This window comes from Stegastes partitus, unplaced genomic scaffold, assembly GCF_000690725.1.
Source record: "Stegastes partitus isolate 25-593 unplaced genomic scaffold, Stegastes_partitus-1.0.2 Scaffold145, whole genome shotgun sequence".
NCBI classification, from domain to species: Eukaryota; Metazoa; Chordata; class Actinopteri; family Pomacentridae; genus Stegastes; species Stegastes partitus.
Genome location: NW_007577876.1, coordinates 149,449 through 171,966, shown reverse-complemented (window position 1 = coordinate 171,966; position 22,518 = coordinate 149,449). Strand labels below are relative to the sequence as shown.

Genomic DNA, 22,518 nt, shown 5'->3' with positions numbered 1-22,518 from the left:
AGTGTGCGATGATGGCTCAGTACTTGGAGTAAAACGTCTTCTTCACAGGTCTCTTTCTCCCGCTAGCTCATCCATCTTTTTACACACCGCAAACCTTTCCAATAATGCACTTGCCATCAAAAACACTGTGCTGCGGCAGTGCTTGTCACACTCATTTATTTAAAAAAAAAAGCCACAACCCTGACAGAGATGGATAGATGTGCTTATTTGTCTCTTTAACAGAAGATTTCCGCCTCGGCTCCCTTCCTGTTTATCCCTTGTTCTTCTCCGATCGGGACGGGGGAGGGCTTGTATTTTTATGGTTATTAATACCTGCACTCAGTCTTTTAATCTGCCCTATTTGTCACATGTGACTGTCTGACTGCACTGTTTAATCTGGGTATCCTTCAATCTGTCTCGTCCCAGATTAGAAATTAATGAAGGCAGGAAGAGACACATTTGAGTCAGTTACAGTGTAGAGGGGGGTAAAGAGGGACGGGATGAATGGGAGACGAATGTCGTTCATTTGACAGTGCTTTCTCTTTTTTCTGCTTCTCCCTGATCCCCTTCCTCCATATCGCTCTCTATCTTCCTCTCTCTCCCTCTCTTCTCTTGTTTAGCTGCCAGATGTAGCCCATTTCTGCTCTGCTCCCCCCAAACAGGCGCTCAGCACGTGGGCCCTTTGGTGTGCGGCACCTGTGTAGTGTAATACAGTCAGCAACTGTGTTGTTTATTCCGGATTTGTTTGGTGCGCTTGAAAGCCTGTCTTTGATCCATGCAAAGATTCTTCACTTTTTTCCTTTTTTTCCCTGATTCATCCTCTGCCTCCCTCATTTTTAAACACTAATGCTGTAGCAGTATGGTTACACTGATGGCAGCGGTGGGTTTTATTTTGGCGGCGGTGGTGGGGGGGAAACTTATTTGGTTTATCTGTTTTCTTTTTTTTTTTTCTTTTCTCATTCCAAACCCAAGGGACAGGAAAATGACAGTGACCACTGACAAGCTTGTCAGGTGCCTTGTTGGGGATGTTTTATAAGCGTGCCTTAATGTGTTTACATCTACAACTGACGAGAGGCGTTTAAAAAGGAACAGATTAATGAATATTGCATCGGCTGGCTGGACCCCACTGGCAGGCAGGATGCTGGGGTGTTGTTGTCTTACAGCTTATGTCTGTTTACTCCAGGATTTGAAGGAGGTTGAACACTTCCTATAGCTGCAGTGTTCTGACACACACATGTGCTCATCCAGGTTCAGAAAGGTCCAGGTTCATAAAAACCACATCACACTATTATTTGAAGCATGTCTGAAAGGGAACATACGGTGCTCAGCAAATGTATTAGACCGCCACCCAATTTCAGTTTTATGCTAAAAAAGTGCCCTAATTTACCAGCATTGCTAATTACCAGAATCATTTCTCTGTTTCTGTAATGCTTCATACTCCAGTATGTAGGAGCTCTTCAACCAAAATCATATTTCTCATGCTAAAATATAATTATTATTGTTATCCAGTAATTTTTAAATGTACTGTTTTACAAAAAAAAACAGAAAAAATAATGAAGCACATTATTATTTCTTGATGAAGATGCTAAATTCTAGTTATTCACTGTCATTCCTGAGCAGAAACAGTTTTAGTGGTTGAATGTTCTGCTTGATGAATCTCTGACTTCTCAGAGAAGCTCAGTGGCTCAGATTTGGGTTTAAGAAGGTGAATGCAGTCAGAAGTTCCTCCTTCCTGTTCAGAGCGGTGAAACGTGGAGAGCTGAGTGGCGTTAAGGCCCCTTATGATGCTGGATGGTCTATACATATATACATATATACATATACACTCAGAGCCCAACCAGTCAGACCGGGACATGTGATAAATGTGTTGCAAGTCATTAGAGTTTTCATAGCGTGGACAGTCCTGCTCCATGGATGTTTGTACCTGCAGTCTTTTCCTGTTGTGATTTATTGATTCCAACTTTTGCCTGTTCCCTTGTGCAGCTGTTGAACATACGTCTTCCTCATGCTCCATGTTTGTGTCTTGCAGAACAAGTGGGACAGGAGATTCTTGCCAACCTGCACACCGATCGTGAGAAGATACAGAGAGCCAGAGAGAGGGTGAGCACACACCTGCACACACCTGTGCATCTCCTCCTCCAGGTGTCTGCAGGACTGTGAGGTGTTACAGCTGGTTACCAGCGCACTCAGCTTTTGCCACTCTTTGCGTTGCTTGCCAAGTAAACACAGATGAATGTCAGCACAGTCTCGGGCATTCTTGGACTTGTGCGCTCACTCAGTCCGTAGAACCGCAGTGAGAAGGTGCTTCATGTTATTTATAGACGGCACCGTTTTAGCGCTCAGGTCGATATTTTTAGTCACTGGCATCACTCACAATCTGACTGTTTTTCTTTTGCTTAATTAGAAGTGAAATGTAGAACGTGTCTTTCCACATTACATGCAGTAGAATCAGCCGCCTGGTGGCCCCTCTCCAGGACTTCTCCCCTCCGTTTTCCTCTCACTTGAATGGGCTGAAGGCTGCCACCTGCCATCCTTCCTCACCTACCCTCCTCTGCTTCTCAGCACTCCTCTCCAGTTTCACTCTCTCCTTCCCACTTCCCCTCAGAGAGTCGCCCCCCACCATCCCAAGCCTCAGTGCTGCCCCTCCTCGCATGCAGCCAGCCAAACAGACAGGTAGGCAGAGACAGAGCAGCCCGAGCCCAGGAAGGGGCCCGGCCCTGCTGGCCCCCTCAACGCAGAATGCTTAAAGATCACAACATGGCAGTGGGCCTCGCGCAGGCGATTTCAAAGGAAATCAAACATCTCCTTTCAAAACGGTCCATAGTGTCTACTGAGAGTACCTGCTCTCTCCTTCTTTTGCTCTCTCTCTCCCTTCTTCCCATGAGCCTTCTTTGCTGAACCCCCTCCCACCACATGTACACAAATGCACTCACACTGAAGGCTTTAAAGGCAGTTTGTGGGGCAAAAGTAGAGTCAAAAGAAGATGTAAAGACACGGATAGCAGGACTGGTTAGCGGCTCGTTTGCATTAAAGAGGGGCAGTCGTAGCTTTAGTGTGAGTAAAGCCACGGATGTGCAGACAGATTTCCACATATAAAGGCAGAGCCCACGCCCAGCAGGACGTCTGGCCTTTTGTCTCGCTTTCATGGTACAAATACAAGTCAGTAGAGGGTCAGAGCTGTATGCGCCCAACTCCCAACCACCTGAGTGGCTGCTTTACCAAACGCCCGCTTACTGCACAATATATTGAAAACATATAGATCAGACTTTATTTAGAATTTTACATGTAAATTAGCTTTAATTTCTGATCATGCTAGCAGCACATGAATGTGTTTGAACCCTCGGTGTGTTCAGAGGTGGTTCTGTCTCTGAGCTGTTCATAAAATACAGAAAGTTGGACGAAACACCTTCCTCTCATTTTCTCCATATAGGCGACCACAGTTAATTTTAGACACTCGACTGCACTAAAATTTCTGTTGGGTTTCCATTTCAGTTTAAGGAGGAAGGCATAAGATGCTGATTGGTGAGAGCTGTGGAGAGAGAGAGGGAGAGAGAAGGGGAAAGGAAAGAAGGAATGATTCAGAGAGAGATGTATTTTGGGAGAAAGTGTGAAGTGTCTGGGGGACAGATCTGTGGGTAGAATCAGACATCAGGCAACTGCTGGACTTGTTGTCTTTGCCAGAGGGCCCAAACCCCAGGTCCCCCACCTCCTACCCTGTACCACATGTATCCTTGGCTCTGGCAACCTGCATCGCACCAGCCTGGGCTGCCAGAGGGTAGGAAGGAAAGATGGAAAAAGAGGAAGAAAGTAGCAGTAAAGGAGGAGGGGTGGGAAGAGAGGGCGAATTGCAGGCAGGAGAGATGACTGCGAGATGAGGCAGAACAAACAGGGGAAAGAGTGCTGCCGCAACCATTGTAGAGAAAAGGACGGGTTCTGGAAGAAGACGTGTGAAAGTGAAGAATTAAAACCAAAAAGGAAGAGGCTGTAAGACACTGATGACAACACTCTGAGGGAAAGTGACTTTATTGGGAAAGCGGTTATTATGTGAGCGGAGGATGAAGATGAACGACTCCCCGCTGACTCCACCACGACTATTCCCCACACTCCCCCATCATCCTCCAGAAATGCGACTACAGGTAGACGTTAGTGGCAGCTCATTCAGTGCGGTGTCAGCATTTTATTTCTGTTTTTTAACTTCCACACTCACACCTTGTTGCCAACATCTCTGCCAAATCCGCCTCCCTGTGAAAGCCCCTCTGTCTGATAAGAGAGTGCAATGAAAACATTCCTGTGACCCCTGAGGGGGAGAAAAAAGGCAGCGAGAGGGAAAAGAAAGAAAATGGAGCACGAAAAGGGAAATATCCAAGGCAATTAGTCCTGAATAGCCATGATCATTATTTCAAGGGTGCCTTCAAGGACTCCCTGTGCTCGCTGTGTACGTCCAAAGTAAAGGCGCCACTCACTCTTTTCTGATGCTCGCTCTGCAGCAGGAGGCCATGAGTGACATGTCCTACCAAGTGGAAGTGTGCAGTTGACTATTCCTTTAAAAGACAAGCTTTCCTGTCACTGAAACAGCTCACAGTGGTACCAGGTTTATACGCCGTGGCCTCAAAAAAAATTTGAAGCAAACATCGATTTTATGAAGTGGAGCTATTTATGTTTCGGTAAATCAGCAGCTTTTTAAAGTGACTCTAAAAGTGTGTTTAGAGGGGGTTTGTAGAGGCTTGTCTCCAGACAGGTAAAACAGTCACTTGAAGGTAAAACAGGAGGCTTCTAATCAAAGGATGTCTGATTCATCTCTCTCGCTCGCAACCAGTGACTTTGGGTGAAAAGTGTCAAACTTTAGAGGTGTCTCTCTCAAACTGCACTTTGCCTGAAGGCCAGTCGTACGAGTCTGTGAGAAGTGTACATGCATACAGTAAGAGTCTAATAACTGGCTTCTGCAGACATGAAGTGCCTTCATCGGCAGCTTCCCCACTTACAAAAGTTCAGGAACAAACTCCTTCCCCATCCTCCAGCTGCATGACCAGCTGGTCACTGCTACCTGTGTTTTTATGGGGAAGTTCAAAGTTGACAGAATCATGAATATTCTTTGCTTTTGACCCGTTTAGTCCGTTCGTAGACTGTGTTTCATGCCATTGCTCAGTTGTTTATTCAGAATGGAAGCTAAAGCCTGTCTTTGTCCCTCCAGCTGAGAGAAACAGACGCCAACCTGGGCAAGAGTTCCCGCATCCTTACCGGCATGCTGAGAAGGTAAGAGGCAGGTAGGGACGCTGTTTCTGCACCTCTTTGTGGACGCTGTGCTTGAACAGTGCTGTGAGCTTGAGGATGAATGATTCAGAAACTTTTGCATTTCAACATAAATGTTGTTCTGGATTTATTGCAGTGACCAGTGGTGTTTGTCCAACAAGAAACATTTATTTGGATGATATTTATGAAACAACTACTTAGAAAATAACCAACAGTAATCCTCTGGAGCCCAAAACCCGCCGCCGTGTTTCAAAAGCATACTATCTTCTCTGAAACTTATTTATCATTTGTCAGAGCCAGAAACAAACCAATCGCCAGATTTCCAACTTTGCAGTGGTGCCTAAAATAATTTAGTCTGATGTGTTTCTGCACCGAGAAAGTTAAGTGAAGTTCATCAGAATGACTTTATTCTACTCGACTCATTCAAACATTCTCAGAAATAAACAGTTTGTTCGACTCAGATTCTGCAAAAAAACAAAAGATTCTGTTTCTTCTGCACAACAGTCACATGACAGAGTTCAGAGTTGGATCTCAGCTGAACTGCAGGCTGTGTTTCCACCGAGCCGATCGGACAGCAGTCTGGAAGCAAATTAAAATTAATTAAGGAGTGAATTATTAATAGTGTTTGAAGATTTTTCTTTTCTTTTCTTTTCCCTCCACAATTGGTGCCACCTGTGGAAAATGTTGAACATGTTAATTCCATTTTTTCCATTTTTATAAAATAGATAATCAAAGAAATTAAACTTTCCTCTATTTTTAATGATTTATGGCGTAACAACTGTGTCACACTGCACAGAAACACTGGACTTTATGTTGCCGTGAAAAATGAGTCCACAGTGAGCACAAACGGGACCGGATCAGAACACCTCCAGCTGCTGGGGTTCAGAGGGTTAAATGTGGTGTCTGGGTTTTACTTTAAACTGATGTAATGTTAAAGGGCCATGTGTCCTCCATGGATCCGTTTTGAGTCTAATAAGTCAAGACAGTAATTAAACAAACTGACTTAACCAACAAATGGCTGCTCAGTGAAACCCAGAGCTGCTGTCGCTGTGAAGAGAGAAGTCCACTATTGCTTCCTGCAGAAAAAGGCTGAAAAGGACAAGAGCGCACTGTACATGTCTCCATTCTTTTCTTGTCTTTGCCTTTGTTTTTCACAAAACGCACTTACTGCCGTGTCCAACTCGCCGTCTTTGTCTCTCTCTCTGGCTGCTCCGTGCACAAGGCAGCCCCCAACAATCGCACAAACACAAGCATTCAAACGCAAATATTTCAATGGGCCGTGCATTATGTTATGCACCCGCCTCCCAATGCACACACACACACACACACACACACACACACACACACACACACACACACACACACACACCGTAATGTCTTGTCACATCTCCATTTCATAAAGTGGCTGCGTGCTCACCCCTGAACCGTGACGCCACGGTTTTGTTTCTTGCTCCCTCTTGTTTTATTTTCTCCCCCCTCTCCTTGTCGCCCGCTGTGGATTTTGATTAAGAGTAATATGTAAATGACACAGACTAAATGTAAAATCCTGGGGCAGGAAGGAAGTGCCAATTGAAATAGATGCTTCAGTGCCCATAGACAATTTGGAGGGCGGCTCACAGGGCGGCCGGCAGATCGTGGAGTGGGAAGGCCTGAGCGGGGCTGTGACGCCGACTGTAACCAATATTTCTGCATATGTCTCCATTTTGTCAAGTCTGATTATGGGAGGAGGAGGAGGATGGAGCGCCGGTGGGGGGGTCAGCTCGCCTGGCATGTCACCCAAAGCTGTCCAGAAATCATTCATCATTCCCTCCGCCCTCTCCTCCTCCTCCCTCCACCCCCCTGTGCTGCTGAAGTAAATAACACGCACTTATTTCAATATTATCATATTAATGTTAAAGTTCAGCTGTCACCTAATGGGAAGACTTAATCAGACGTAGCATTTTAAGAGGCGTGCTGCCACCACCACCCCCCTACCCCTCAGCCCCCCACCCGCCCCTCTTGATGTGCCGTAGCTCCTCTGGTTAGCGCCCCGTTCAAATCAGGATTTATGAGGGCTTTCCAGAGTGGGGCCCGGCCCAGAGCCTCTTCCTCTCCTGCCCGCCTTTCTGCTTGATAACACCCCCTCCTCCTCCTCCTCCTCCTCCTCCATCGCCTTCCTTCAACATATTTTTTTCTTTCAGTTTTTTTTTGCTGTTTGAATAAAAGAAAGTGTTTTTTTTCTTCTTCTTCTTTGTTTTAAGGTTGTGGGCTGGAAACATCAAATCGGAAGTCATTTATAACCAGAGATGCAGAACTGAGAGCAAAAATGAAGTTCAGGATAGTTCAGTGGTGTCCCCTCCTCCCACCCCCCGTCTAGGAAATTGTTCTTCATTTCCCCATTCATTTGATTATCCCTGTCCCCCTCCACCTCCTCCTGCTGCTTTCTTCCTCTTGATTAATTGTGTATTTGTTTGCCAATGTCAAAGCGATTGGAGTTGTTGTAGGAGTTGGATCGCGCTCGCGTTGTCGTCCTCCACTTGTTTGCAGCAGCTCCAGCTGTAGTGCAGACAGGTGCTGGTGCACAGTAGAACCTGTTCACGTGCACAGTAGAACCCGTGCACGTGCAACACGAGCCGCAGATGGACACGAGAACTCCAGCAGTATGATGAATCACACATTGTTCCTTCAATATGTTTTCACACTGGTTTTGTACAAATGCAGCAATTACTTAAGTTTGAAAGCTACCATGTAGTTTTTGTTCAAGCCCAGAGCGTTAGACGGTTGGTTTACATCAGTAACACAGAGCTGGAGCATCTTTGCTCATGAAATGTGGCCCAGAGGAGCTACTGTACATGGAAACAGGAGCTGTTCTGAAGTTGCGTATGGACACTCTGGACACAAGCGTGTAAGTGGAGGGATTTCTTGTGATCCACAGGATAAAGCGAGTCTTCTTCCATTGTTTTGTGTCGTTCCTTTTAAACTCACACCTCTTCTTGAAGTGTCTTTCTGGTCTGGTGGCTGTCACCCCAGCTGAGAAACAATTAGACACTCATTAAGCTGGCTGTCATGGTTCAAGAAAGCCAATTAACTTAGAGACTCTGTGAATATCACTTATTGTACCAAACAATCAGAAACAGGCACATCTCAAATAACTGTGGCTTTGTTAGACAACAAACTGTTACAGATTCCTGACTGTGAAACTCATCACTGCCAACGAGGGTAATTAGTATTAAACCCTGTTATAATTGGTTGTGTCCAGGGTTTGTAAATGTCGACGCTCTCACATGTCATGTGCCACTACTTGGTCACTCCACGGTTTTATTTAGTTTGATGTATATGTAGGTTTGGCATAGGGAGGGGCTCACAGTTTGCATCACTGGTCCTGATTAGAAGGCCACAGACCTTTTAATGAGGCCTCTGTAGTATCTTGACACTGTGACATCTCATAAATGCAAAATGGCCTTTTGACTGCAGCTCCATCCTTCCTGCCGCTATTCTGAACATCTCAAGCATCTCACCCACCGTGGTCAGAACAGTTGGGAATGGGATGCAGCTCCAGACCCAGTTAGGACCACTGGGGCTCCTGGCAGCCTCACGGAGGGAGGGGGCACAGTGAAGGGCAATGAAGCAGTGAAGGGAGGACGAAGGGGGGGAGGATGTATATTTTGAAGCAGAGGGGTTGTCTGCTCTCGCTGGCAGCTGATCCCACATGCAGGTGGTCGACTCAGTCGCCAGGCAGATCAAAAAGTCAAGGCCCCGGGTGGACCTCCCTTTGAAATGGGAATGGGGCCTAGATATCAGACAGAAAACATAAGCAAGCTCCCAGCCACAGAACAGCTCCATATTCATGGCTGGGACTGGCAGTAGCGACGGGCAGGCAGGATGGACAGAGCCTCAGCCTTCAGAAGACGGCTCATGCACACTCTGGACACTGATTAAGAGATCAGCCTATAAGCTGCCGTGAAGACGCTGCAGTAGCTCACAGGCTAATGCAGCTGCACTGTTACCGAGACCAGAACTTCCTCTTCTTGAGCCGTGTCTTGACAAGCTGTCTTAATGTGTGGCCACGTTCACGTCTCTGATTTTACGCAGCGCTTACATGCAGCTAATTCAGTACAGATCTGGTACAGCTAACTGGAAACAGCATCTGTTCAACTAAAGTTCTTCTGAAACTGATATTAAACCTATTCATATGACTTATTGGCAGGAGAAGCGTATTTACAGCTCACCCATGCCTGTAGGAAAATCAGAAGTTTTACGCCTGCGTTATTCACTGGAAAGTTTCCTCCCTTGTTTGCTTGGCCCACTAAGACCAACATGTGAACAAGATGTTGAGCCAAGAGACCAAGATGCACGGCCCCAGAAAGCATGTGGAGAGGGCAACTTTTACTTATTTATTTATTTGTAAGATCTGTAAGTTTTCCTCTTTTTTTCCCTTTATTATTGGCGACTATACGCTCTTCCTCTGTATCTGTCTGATTGCGTCTATCTGGATTATGAACCACTGGGATATGTGGGCCACATAGTTACTGGACTCTACCGGGGAGCTGAGCTGGAATCAGAGCCTTCTTGAAGTCTTGTTAAGAAGTTGAACAAAAAGACTAGATTTTTATTTTTTAACTGTTGCTGAAAGCAGTCAGATATTTTCTTTCTGTATTTATTTGTGCTGGATGAAGAGCAGAGGGGAACCTGTGTTTTACTGTGGGGGGGCTTCGGCCACCATGTTCTGTCTGCATACACATCACGTGCATTAACAAGCCTGCACACTCACATTTCAGTTCAGGAGTTCAGGAGCTGTGTCCTTTGTAAGGCATGTTTGTCCTATTTTGCATTCCATTTTACTTTGTATTACAGCCGAACTCATCACAGGAGCCCAGGTTCATGTTTTTTGTCCCGAGAGTGGCAGATCACTCCCAGTGGATCCCACTCTCTCTGATCTCCTCTCTATGTCGCTGCCACGATAATTCCATGTACTACATTTAAACACATTCCCTTTGCTTTGCAATTTGTTCAGCCTGGCATCATTACCACAGCGCTCAGCCCTGTCCCCCCCATGCTGCTGCATCCCTCTGGGTCAGGCCTACCCCTGGCCTTTTCTGCTCCCTCCAGGGAAGCATTCTGTGTCTTTTGGTTTTTTTTATGTCCAGTCTGTTGTTGTTCTGGCAAAGGAGCAAAGTGCCAAAGCATGAATCATATCTGCCCCCCACCGCAACCCCTAGACGAACTTTATACATATCAAGGTGAACGCAGCTGTTGCTGGGTGTGTTCAGAGGACCGGGGAGAGCATGTTAGCATAGTGTTGGAAGATATGTGGTGTTAATGGTGGTAGTCCTTACTGATGGAAGTAGCACTGCGAGGGCCCTACTAGTAGCGCTACAACAGGCCTTGCTGGGTTTGTGGTCCATTCCAGGACTTTGCTTCAGTAAATCACACAACATGGTACGTACAGAACAGCACATGCATGTGTTCCTTTCTGCATCTGTACACTTAGATGTGATGGAGTACATCAGAACTGTAACCGTAACCACACGTTAGTCATCCAGAACCATCAGATGATTGACGACATGTTTGGAGACGAGTGCTGGTGTTCACAGATGTACAGCAGAGCTACAACAGCTAATGGATCAGGTGTCGATGAAGGGCCAGCTTTTCTGATAATAGATCAATCAGTTTGAGTCATTTTTTAAGAACTAAATCAAAATTCTCTGTTAAATTTCAGTGGTATCTTTGGGTTGTGGACAGAACCGGACAGCTGAGGACTCTTCTTGCGCTCTGGGAAACACTGACCGACATTTTCAGCATTTTCTGACATTTTATAGTTCAAACAGCTAATTGATCAATCAAAAAAAAGATTAATCTGCAATCAGAATAATCATTAACTGCTCTCTAACGCACAGTAGATATCTCTAACAACAGGTCTTCTTATACGTGCAAAATAATAATAAATGTTTTGTTTTATATGAAGTTATTTTACTCTTTAGGTGTTGAATGTCGGCTAAGTGTCTTGTTTTGAGCGAGGCGATGCTTCTTATTATTCCTGCGTGTCTGTGGCTACAGGCTGCTGCTGCTGCTGCTGCCGGGACAATGACAGCGAGCGCCTCAGCCTCATTACTCACTGCTCCTGAGCCAGACAAGCACCACTGCCACCTCTCTCTCGCTCACTCTCCCTCCTGCTTCATCTCTGTCTTTTTCTCTCTTCCTACACCTCGCCCATTAGAGAGTGCTGATGGGACATTTTTTGCAGAAAGAAAAAGACACACACAAGCCTGGGCTGTAGAGGAAGGGGTTGTTGACAAGGGCAAAGACGTGTTGTTGTTTTATATAAGGGATGCATTTGTCTGTTGAGGATTGACTCGCTTAACTGGCTGCCAAAGCCCCCTTCTTCTCCCTACATATCTCCCTCTTTCTATTATCCAGCCCATAGTGCGCTTCTGTTTTTTTGATAGACCGGGACACAGTTGGAATCCAGTTATTCCACATGTGATGGGTAAGAAATCCTTTCTTTTCTTTCTTTTATTTAAAACCAAATCATGTAAAAATGCTGGAGTGACAGACAGACAGCTGGCTTTACAATCAAAGTACAACAAGAAAAACCTATGAATGAGTGTTTCATGTGCACAGCGAGCTCGCTCAGGCCCAAAGCTGGCATCACGGCTCATCTTCACCATTCCAGCAAAAAAACAGTCTTTCCAGCATGACTTCTCCAAATGCTCCAGGGTCAACCTGCCACGACATGGAGGTGATGCTTCGTTCGACCTCGCTCATACCATCCTAGCGGATAGAGCTTCTTTTTTCCCCTCCTTTAACCCTGACAGACTGTCGTTCTGACGAGATGACTGGAGATCAGTGGCGCTCTCATCCCTTGAAGTGGCTCCAGGTGTCACTCCAAGGGTACCCGCCCTGTTTGATCTGCCGTCGAGCGCCTGTCGGGCCACGGCACCCTCTGATTTACCCGTCAGAGGGGAAAGAGGCTCTCCTGTCCAAAAGTTCCACTTTTACTTTTGAGTGATGGCAGGGGAGAGGAAGTGGCTGCTGTAGAGCACATCGTCGCCATAATCGTTTGGGAACGAACCGTTTCCTGTTGTCAGTGTTCCCGAGCGCCCATTAGCAGCTATAGGGAATCCTCTCAGCATCCCCCCATGGGAGCGCTGTATAGAGGTGATCCTGATCTGATGTGCCGAGGCCCAGCAGTCCAAACTACAGAAACAGAAACAAAATAAACATCAGATGAAACCAACACGTTTTCAATGATCATGCTGTGGGCCTCGTCTTAAGAACAAAAAACATCCTCTCAGACATCTTCAGATGCTGTCCAAAGGAGGTCCCTGTCTTTATTGAGGAGCTGCACAAACAAAAAGGACAGATGAAACAAAATGGAGGAATGGCGCTATATATCTTTCCAGCAAACATAGATGCCTGTATTCTTCCTCTCCTTTCATTTTATTATATCCCTTATGTTTTCCCCCCACCTACTGTGAGCTTCTGTAGAAATTACAGGTGAGATCTCAGTCTGTGGCAGGCCCTGCCTTTCGTCTAGAGGGAGCAGGGGGGAGGGTGGTGGGGGAGAGAGGGAGAAAAGACTGAGAAGGAGAGGAAAAGAGATTCTGGCTTTGCAGTAGTGCTGTGTTGTTTGTGGAGCGCACTCTTCCCTTTGTGTGTCTGCCGATAACTTATTCAGCACAGGGCCATTCATCCAGGGGTTGAGCGCGGGCGTCCGTCAAGACGGAAAATAATGAGGCGACAGCAGCGCAGAGGATAGCTTTCACCCTCTGCCTAGCCCCCCACCCACCTCCCCTTCTCCATCTCCTCCTCCTAGCCTCCCATTATCAGCCGATTTAAATAGATAATAGGGGGCCTTCTTCAGGACATTTTGAAGCAATTAGAACCTATCACATTGTCTCTTCTTTGACTCCTGTTCCCTCCCAGCAAGCCGTTGTGGATACTTCTGGGCATGCTATGCAACAGCTTCCTGGAATTTTGTGGAATGCCACTACATGACTAGATGCCAGTTTTTGTGTCACAGAGGAAAAGGGGCTGTTCTGTTTCCTATAGGTTTGCGATGGACTCGCTCTTGTGATTAACTATTCCATCCTGAGCCGTGCCAGGACACGCCATTCCTTTGCCATGACATGTCGGGCTGCATTACTTGCCAGGATAAAGTGGCTCCCGCCCAAACACTTGCACTTTACATACCTTCCCTTTGCTTTCAGTCAGCTCCCATTTAATCCGTCCTCTCACCGTCTCAGACAAACAGGGACATGCAACAGGAAAAAGGGAATGACTTTATCTTTATGTGCTTTTGAACCTGGGCTGCAGTGGCTCAGTGGTTAGCACCGTGGCCTCACAGCTAGAAGGTCGCCGGTTGGCGTCCCGGTGAGGACACCCGGGATCTTCCTGCGTGGAGTCTCCATGTTCTCCCCGTGCAGCGTGGGTTCTCTCCGGGTTCTCCGGCTTCCTCCCACAGTCCAGAAACATGCTGAGGTTAATTGGTGATTGTAAATTGTCCGTAGGTGTGAATGTGAGTGTGCTTGGTTGTCTGTCTCTAAGTGTAGCCCTGTGATAGACTGGTTACCTGTCCAGGTGAACCTGCCTTCACCCTGAGTCAGCTGGGATAGGCTCCGCCCCCCACCACCCTAGTGAGGATGAAGGTGTAGAGATGATGGATGGGTTTGAACTACATTGGCTGGTAGGATAATGTTGAAGTTTAACCAATGAGGCTTCAGGTTCTGGACTGCTGACGGCTGTAGTTTTACTCCTAACAAAGATATTAAGAAGGTTTTGCAAACAGTAATAATCCCAACAAACAGTCAGTTGCCTCGGTCTCTGTTTTGCATCAGGATAGATGGTTAAGTATAGTTTTTCGCTGTTATTGTTGTTGCCCCTCAGATCTCTCTTTGACAGGGTGCAAGAGCTTGAAATATTTACAAATGCTGAGTTTTGACTCTGTTTTCTTTTTTTTTTCTTAATATTTCTTCTAACCCATCAATCATTGACTGCGCCTCTGAATGTCTGTATCTCATCCTAACAGCCCCCCAGGATGGTGCAATGAAACAAAGGGAGTACAGCGTTGCCATGTTGTTGATGGCATAAAAGATCCCCTTTATCACAGTGGGCAAAACAATAAAAACAGGACCACAGCTTCTTCTTCTGTTTTAACGAAGTGAAAAGGTCGCGAGGCGAGGCGTTCGCAGGCATCAGGAGCCCCCGTCAAAATACTTCAACAGCGCATTGGTCCCTTTTCCAAGTGAAAAGTGTCGAACCCTGAGTGATTTTATTCTAACCACAGAAATAGAATTTATGCTCCACTTTACTTTTGGAAGGCAAGGGGACAGACCCGTCCCTTACTTTGGTTTGGTGGTGCTGGCTGTGAAGGGCGGTCCGTGATGTGTCAGACACAACAGTTCTGACAAGTTCTGTGGAAAACGGAGCTTTGAAAAGATCTTATTTGCCAAATCCAATCTCACAATGCAGTCTGCGATTGCACAATTTCTATTGTCATATGAAAATTGGTGTGATTCGCCGCTGACAGAATACAAGCGTCTCAGATGAAAAACATACAACTAAAGAAGAGATGACAAAGTGCAAAGGGAAGTTTAGCCTTTTTATTCGGGAGTCATCTCATCATTGTATTTATGTTCAACGGATTCAGTAGTCAGCTGTAGTAAATTGTGACACTCGTCCTCACTTTTTGAAGCATTTTACTGAACTGCATTCAGATACCCACACAAAAGAGTGAAATGCTCTGTAATCCCCTGTGATTCTGTTTTGTCTGATTGGGGCTATAAAAGAAGTAAATCGCCATAAACTGTTGTAGGGCAGTGTTGACCCACTTCAGCTTTGTTTGCCTGTTAGAAAATGAGTGATATCCAAACAAAGATGCCATCAGCTGAATGTGTGGCTGCAGCAACCAGCAGACTGAATGTCATGTTTAAATCCAGTAAATCTGGAGTAGAAGCGCTGCAAAAGTAATTCAGCTGATGGTGAAAGCCAGGGATGCTGCTGTCTGTTATCCACGGCCTCAGTAATCTCTCACTAGATCCAACAGCTTCAGGAGTGCTACGTGATTTATAACATTTGGATTAAAAGATATATAATGACAATAATAAACATACGATTACTTCGTACAGCACTTTTCTGAACAGGTCCAGTGCTACAAGCCAAGAGAAAAAACAACTAAAAACACAAATTAAAAATGGATTAAAAGCAGGCAGAGAACATAAACACACAGAGAACAATACAAACAGGAGACATATACATATATATATATATATATTACTCACCAGTATATGTCATGTTTTCTTAACTTTAAAATGCTTTAAGATGAGCTGCTTACAACTATTCCTGTGGTCTGAATCAGTAAATACCAGAAACAGTGCAGATGTTTGGTAGTGGTCTGCACTCAGGATCCATCAGAACGCACTAGATCCTGTTTCAGTCTTCTGTCACTATGCAGTGTACTTTATCCACAAACATTTTGAAGACTAACCAGAAGGACTCTCTGGCTGTTTAGGCTGATGCCTTTCCTTAAACATTTGGGTAGCATGTTAGCACTACGTGTCTGTTTGGTCTCTTTGGCATCACTGTTATTTGAGCAATGAATGCTGCGACAGAATGTCAGTTATGTCTGAGATGCTGCATGTGACTGAAGCTAAACAGACAAACACGCAGTTATGTTCACAGGTTGTTGCAGTGAGTCAGGAGCTGAGAAGTGGCAGCTTGTAGCCACTGAGACGGGCTGCACGTTTCTGTGTGAAGGTAGACGAGGAAGTTATGGCCTTAAAGCCACTGATACAGTCCTTCTGTCAGTGGAGAGAACACGACAATCCACTTGTGACCGAGGTTTTGTTGTTCATTACTCCTTCCCTACCCGACTTGGTCTCAGTGGTGCATTCCAGTGAAAGCGGTGCTTGGACCTTGAATCATAGCAGTCCTCCTCAAATTCATATTTAGCGTTGTTGAAACAGCCTTTTTTGATGATAGATGTCCTGAAGCATCGTATGTTGTAGCCAAAAGTGGACGGACTAAACAGGCTTGTGCCACAACGGCCTGTAGAACCTTGATCAGTGGAGAAAACCCCAGTGAGGCCCGATGCCCATAGTGTCCAATTTTAGCCCGGGGACCATCGGAAGTTTTCTGGAGGTTGTATAATTAGACGGTATGCAGTTAATCCAAGAGACTGTTTGGCAGGCACGTCTTTCCTCGCTCAAGTTTTTCACTTGTATGTAAGCAGTTGTACTCGTCATTCATGGCTTTAAAATGATCCTGCTTATTGTTTCAGGAAGTGCTGACAGTTAAAGGGGTTAACTTTGCAAGGGCTAGATGGACACATGTACCTCGACATGCTGATGATCCAGCATCATTTCGAAAAAGGGATTCTCTCATGACAAACCCCGGCTGAGAAATGTGCGAGAGTCAAGTGCAGTACACATTCAAGCCGTTGGCCTGGCTTGGGTTTCGGGGAGTGAACCAGCCATGCACGGCTGGTAATGACAGGTTCCATGTTGCCCGTGGCTTCTGGCCCATTGCACTGTTTGTTTGGAGAGTGGTGCTCGGCCGTGAAGTGCTGGCCCAGCTGGCAGCATTTCCATTGCCCCTTTGGCCCGATGGCTGGGTCTTGTTTGGACCACACCAGCCAGGCAGACTGGCATCCAGGAGGCTGTAGAGGAAGAGGTGGAGGAGGGGGGTGTGACAGAGGAGAGGAGCTGTTGGCTGAGCACCTTGGTGCGAGGCCAGGCCGGCTGCCAGCTGTACAGAAGACTTCCCCGCTCACACCACAATCTTCACGTCTCTGTGGCGACAGGGATCTTAGTTTGCACCTCAAGGGTCAACATCATCCCATCGTGATCTGTCTCAGCGTGAACAGCCTTGCTCACAGAATAACACAGAAAAGTTAGCAAATATCCAGTTTTTTCATTCCTTATTTTGGCAGCCAGAACTTTTTTTTTTTGTGGACAATAACACTAGCCAGACAACTGACAACTTTTCTTTTCTTTTATTATTTTTTTTACTCCTGCATACCCCTGTAGTGTACAAGTAATGTTATTTACACACACATACACTTTTCCACCCCCAGTCCAAAAGTTCAGTTGTCCATCTTGCATCTGCCAAAGTTCTTTTGGGCGTGTGAAAATGAAAAATGCTGACCTATCAAGTCGCTCTCTTCAGTCTTTGGAGTATTATTTTCAGGATAATTTTCCTGTACTACAGGCAGCTGAAAAAAACAACCAGAATTTGCAAACTTGATATAAACTAAGCTGATCTAAATAGTTCTGGCAGAAAGTGATGAAACTACGTATTGGTTATGTGTGCAGCTTGGTTAGACAAGAGTTTAGCCCTGCCTGGCTTTTGTGTCGCTGTATAGCCAAAAATATATTTTCAGCACGCTTTGGACACTGAAGGTAGCACCTGTTAAATACCCCCCTCATGCAAAGCAAATACCCTGCTTTGGATAATAATGTGTCTGTTATGGTTAGAATACCTGGTTGGAAATTCCTCAGTGGAATCCAAGCCTGTTGCAGATGTTTTCATTTTGAACTTTACTGCAGCTCACACGATGCCTTCTCCATCCCTGAAACGCCGTCCTCTCTGCAGACCAGCAAAAGTCTGCGTCACACTGGTGTCTCTGGCCTTTGGGACCAGGACTGATTTCAAAATCTGTTGTGATATCTTCTTCCAGGAATAATATCACATACGGCGCCGTCTTAAACTCAGAGAAGCTGTGAGCAGAAGACGTGACCCAGTCGTTTAGTGGAGAAGTCTGCACATGTATACCTCTGCACTGTGAAGGTCAAGCATCCAAGAGAAGCTGTTGTCTAAAACATATTTTAGAGCTTGAAGGGAAGTTTAAAAAGATTCTGGCCAACATATAGCTGATTTGAACACTGAGCATCACAACAGCTGCCCAGGGCCTGCATCCCAGCCTGATAGATAAAGGCCATAACCTCTTATATAAATATCATAATTCTTTCTAAACCACCCCTTAAAGTCCTTATAATCATTGCCACTGAAAACTTAGAGCCACTCTGTTTATTTTCTAAGTGTTTGCTGGGTCACAAGCGTACATCCTGTCAGCCATGGTGTAAACTTTAACCCCCACCCTGTACGCTGATGGCGCCAGGGCTAACATTGCTTCACTGTTAAAGGGAAGTTGTGAGGACATTGATGTCTTGGCCTAGCATCCTGGTGTCATTTTCCCAGCGTGTTTGTGGAGCCCGCCAATCCCCTCATTCTCCTCAGCTGACCTGAATGCATCGCCGAGTATCACACACATGCGAGGAGCCCGATATTCCAGCCAGCAACAAATGTTTTCCTACCGTTACCGTCGCATTATTATTGTACACATGCTTTCGTCCTTTGACTTGGCTCCTGTTGAGGCCCTGTTGGTTAGATGTTTTTCCTGAGTCGTAGGGCCAAGACTCTATTTTATTTAACAAGACGTCGATGCACACCCATCCCATCTAAAAGTTCCCCTGTGGTACAGCCTTTGAGAACAGACTTGACATAAACCATTTCTAAACACTGGTTTCATTTCACCAATCTTTAATTACATCGTAGCAACCCGAGGTACAGAGTTGAAGCAAAGCACTATGTTAGCAAAGCGTATAATAGTGAGGGTTACCACAGCCAGAGGACAGTGGGTCGGGAAGAGGGAAAAATATCATACACAAACAAATACGCAAAGAAAGCTTAAGGTGTTAAAGGCTTACAGGCTTGTGAGAGTGATTCTGATAAATCGCTTGTGATCTAGAAGATGACTAGGTTGACTTTTAGCATTTTAAAAACATGTATTTACTATAAAACATCTGGTTTGTGAAGGAAATGGTGGTTATCAATTGAGAATTTTGTGGTCATTTTAAAGTTCATTGGTTTAACTCTGCGTTCTCCTGCAGACATGAGAATAGTCGCCACGGTTCCTCTGCTGTAGCCTTTGCATGAACTTCACCGTGACCACAGTCCACAGCCCCGGTCTCACCATTCATTGGCATTCAGCATGCATTTCAACATTCATGACGGACGGCAGCGCTATTACAGCACTGTTAATAATTAAACTTGTGCCGTTACGTTGTGCCTGTCGTTTTTTCTTCATTTCTTTATTTAACTTTATTGCTCACCATATTTCAGCTCAGCCTCATGAAAACCGGCTGCAGTCAGTCAATTAATTGTAGGTATACAAACCGCTGGGTTGCATTCCAGTTGCACAGTGTTTCAGTGTGTTGTGGTGCCATGAAGAGTAGCATTGTAGCCCAGAGCGATGGACAAGCCTTCCTCCAGCTCAGCGACAAAGGCAGCTGTGAGGTCGTGGCCAAGGCGAGGACTATCAGAGCTATCAGTCTAGCGGAGAAAGGCCACAACAACAAGCCCTGTCAAATAATGGTGTCAACAGTGGGATTGTGTAGCTTCATTTGCGCCAGGAATGTCCCTGGTTTAATGGTGACGTGTTGCTGTCTATTGACTGGCTGGGCTGGATTTTATCCTGCTTCTCTCTCTAAGCATGTTTCGCTGCACAGCGCTATATTGTATTATTCCACGTGCTGTACGGTGGTTTAAAATTTTTGCTTTCCTCCAACTTTACGATGTTCGAAAAGGTCAGTTTGTCAAGGATAGTTGGCCTAAAGATATAGATGTGGGAGGTGACATGATAGCTCATGTTTCACTGGAGTTTTTCTCGCCTCCCACTGAGACCTGTATTGTATAAGCCTGATCAGAAATTCCCAGAGTTTTTTCTTCTTGTTTATGAAGTTTGGTTGTAGTTCAGTCATCGATATTTAGAAGTAGGCATAATGCTGAAAGTCTGCCTGTGAGAGTCAGTTAATGGGCATCTGTGTAGGATTCACTGTCCCTGAGCTGAACTTATTATAAATGGACTTTTCATTTGTTTCCTGGTGATTTGGTGTCTACAAGCACCACACAAACTATGTAAACCTTAGTTTAGTAAACGTGGCTGTTTTCATCACACATTTCAAAGTTTAGAGCAGCGAGATCGGTGCTGACGAGGAGAGAGACGAGCTCTCAGTGTTGTGAAGAAGCCTTTCCAGGCTTCCGGATGCTCGCTGCCTTCTGAACTCTCAGAATATCCATTATTATTGAGCCCCCTCTGCCTTTCCTTACCCTCTGAGTTTCAGCACTTCCTTTACCTGACTTGCTGGATAAAATGATTTCTCCGCTCCTCTCTTCTTCTCTAGTCAGAATATTGCTTCCCCCTCTGCCACGCCACATCCTCCTCCCTCTCTGCTAACAGTAAACGTTAAGATCCAGGAGTGGATCAATGGCTGTTATCCTTTGATGTGCCAGGACGCATTACGAGCGGTGAGTTCTAATTGGAGCAGAGAGCCCAGGATCAATGTTGGCTGTAATTGCCTGACACAGGGATGGGTGTGAGACTTTATTATCATTAATATTTAGACATGATGTGGGAGGACCCAGCCGAGGCTAAATGTACAACGGCGGTGCAAACCTTTGATCTCAGGAGATAAGCAGATCGATTGGGGGCTGGTGAAGAGTGGCTGAAGGAAAGGAGGTCGTGGAAGTGGGCTAGCTGGATGCACCAGTTAGCTAGACCCGCACCCTGGATTTTATCGGATTTCTCGGAAGTTTCCCTTTGGCTGGGGAAAGGCCATGCTAGGTCTCAGTCCTCCCAATAGCTAAAATAACAGCCTGACATTTGATCAGCATCAAGGCAGGAAAAAGGGCAACGAGCCTTAAGTTCAGGTTTGGTCACAGTTGGGAAACAACGATTACATTTACAGAGTGGCAACCGTTATCCGTTCATTAATTCAGTGGTTACCAAAAGAGCAGCAGCCCTGCCCTGCGCCCTGCTTTAAGCATGGGGTTAGTTTCCTCCATTCATCTCACAAGTTTAGGGATGGATTCAGATTCAGCAGTGAGATGAAGCAGCGGTGAGGAGCTATTAGTGTTTGTCCTTTTGACAGGCTCCATTGTTAGGGAGATGTAACAGAATATGATGGAGGGAGGAGGCCCTGCGGGGCTCATGGCTGCTACCTCGGTGTCAGCAAACACAAGGCGGTGTTACCTAATAGTATGGGTAAGGGAGAGGGCTAGACCGTCTGATGGAGCACTCCCCGTCTCACAGCATGGCCACAGGGTTCAGGGACTATCCCCTGTGTCCACGGAGGAGGCTGAGGCCATGCTGGAACTGTGAGGCTGTGTGTTTGCCGTCTCCTCTGGTTTTGTCACCTGCTTCCCCAAGGACTGATACCTTAATCATTGTACTTAGCGAGACAAAGATGGGTAACAGGTTGCACAATAACAGGTGTGTTAGTTTTCATGGCGGTGACCTGCTGCCTGATACCGGACAGGTGAGTGAGAAACCCCCGTCAGGATTCAGGTCAGCAGGGATAAGATGAAGTGAGGGGCGAGGTGTCGTCAAATGACACAGACAAGAAATCTCCACCTGTTGTTCAAACAAACCTTTATTTATAGCAGCTTTATACAAGAAGTGCTTTACAGTCACAAACACAGACAATTAATTCCTAGTGAAAATACAAAAGAGAGCAACAGCAGGTCTTGTGGGTTCAACCGGTGGTGGATCAGATGTTTTATAAAACCATGTCCCAGTGCAGTCTGGGAAGAAACAGCAACACGATGAAGCTCCGGCACCATGGATCCCCGTTAACAGCTACTCTGGGCAGCACCATGTCTTCCTCCATATTAAACTGTAGTGTATAATTATTACACTCACACTCTGTGCAGTAAATAATACGGTGAGTTCTGAACTGTGAATTATGTTTTAAATCATGCATAGAAAGCTGATTGTATAGCAGTGAGGCTGCTGACTGCGGCGCTCTCTCATGGCTGCGTTTCTCATTTTTCAAACACAAGCATTCAGTTGTTGAGCTTTAGTGATCGGTATTGGCTCTTTGTCTCTGCATTCACCGCTTTGCGTTCCTGCGTACATCCCTGACGGTGCATTGTGCAGACACTGGTACCATTGTGGAAAACCTCGGCTTGTGCAACAAACGGCCCATTATGTAACATTTTGATCATTATGCCAGCTTCGGCAGTGATATATATGTCTTTTGTGTTTGGTCTGCAAACGTATGCAAAGCACGCTCTGGTCTACCCCCCCCAGTAATAACCAATGATAACTTATTATAACAAATAACTTAACTCATAAATAGGAAACATAGTGAGACAAACACAGATGTCTTGGCAGAAAAGAGCTGACATTTGCCATGTAGAACTGTGTGGAACCTTGCTTTTCATCAATATTGAAAGCCACTGTCCTTTTCTCTGTTCTGTGTGTGTGTGTGTGTGTGTGTGTGTGTGTGTGTGTGTGTGTGTGTGTGTGTG

The 22,518-nt window shown here is 45.7% G+C and overlaps 1 protein-coding gene across 1 annotated transcript in view; it reads left to right on the top strand.

The window, feature by feature from the left end:
* vti1a (vesicle transport through interaction with t-SNAREs 1A) overlaps positions 1–5,236 on the top strand; it is a 78,469-nt gene extending 73,233 nt beyond the window's left edge. The window contains exons 6-9 of the mRNA XM_008279157.1: positions 2,009–2,079; positions 2,585–2,652; positions 3,661–3,754; positions 5,171–5,236. Coding sequence (XP_008277379.1) covers positions 2,009–2,079; positions 2,585–2,652; positions 3,661–3,754; positions 5,171–5,236 — 299 coding nt within the window. The remainder of the gene's footprint in view (positions 1–2,008; positions 2,080–2,584; positions 2,653–3,660; positions 3,755–5,170) is intronic.
* Positions 5,237–22,518: the final 17,282 nt, after the last annotated feature.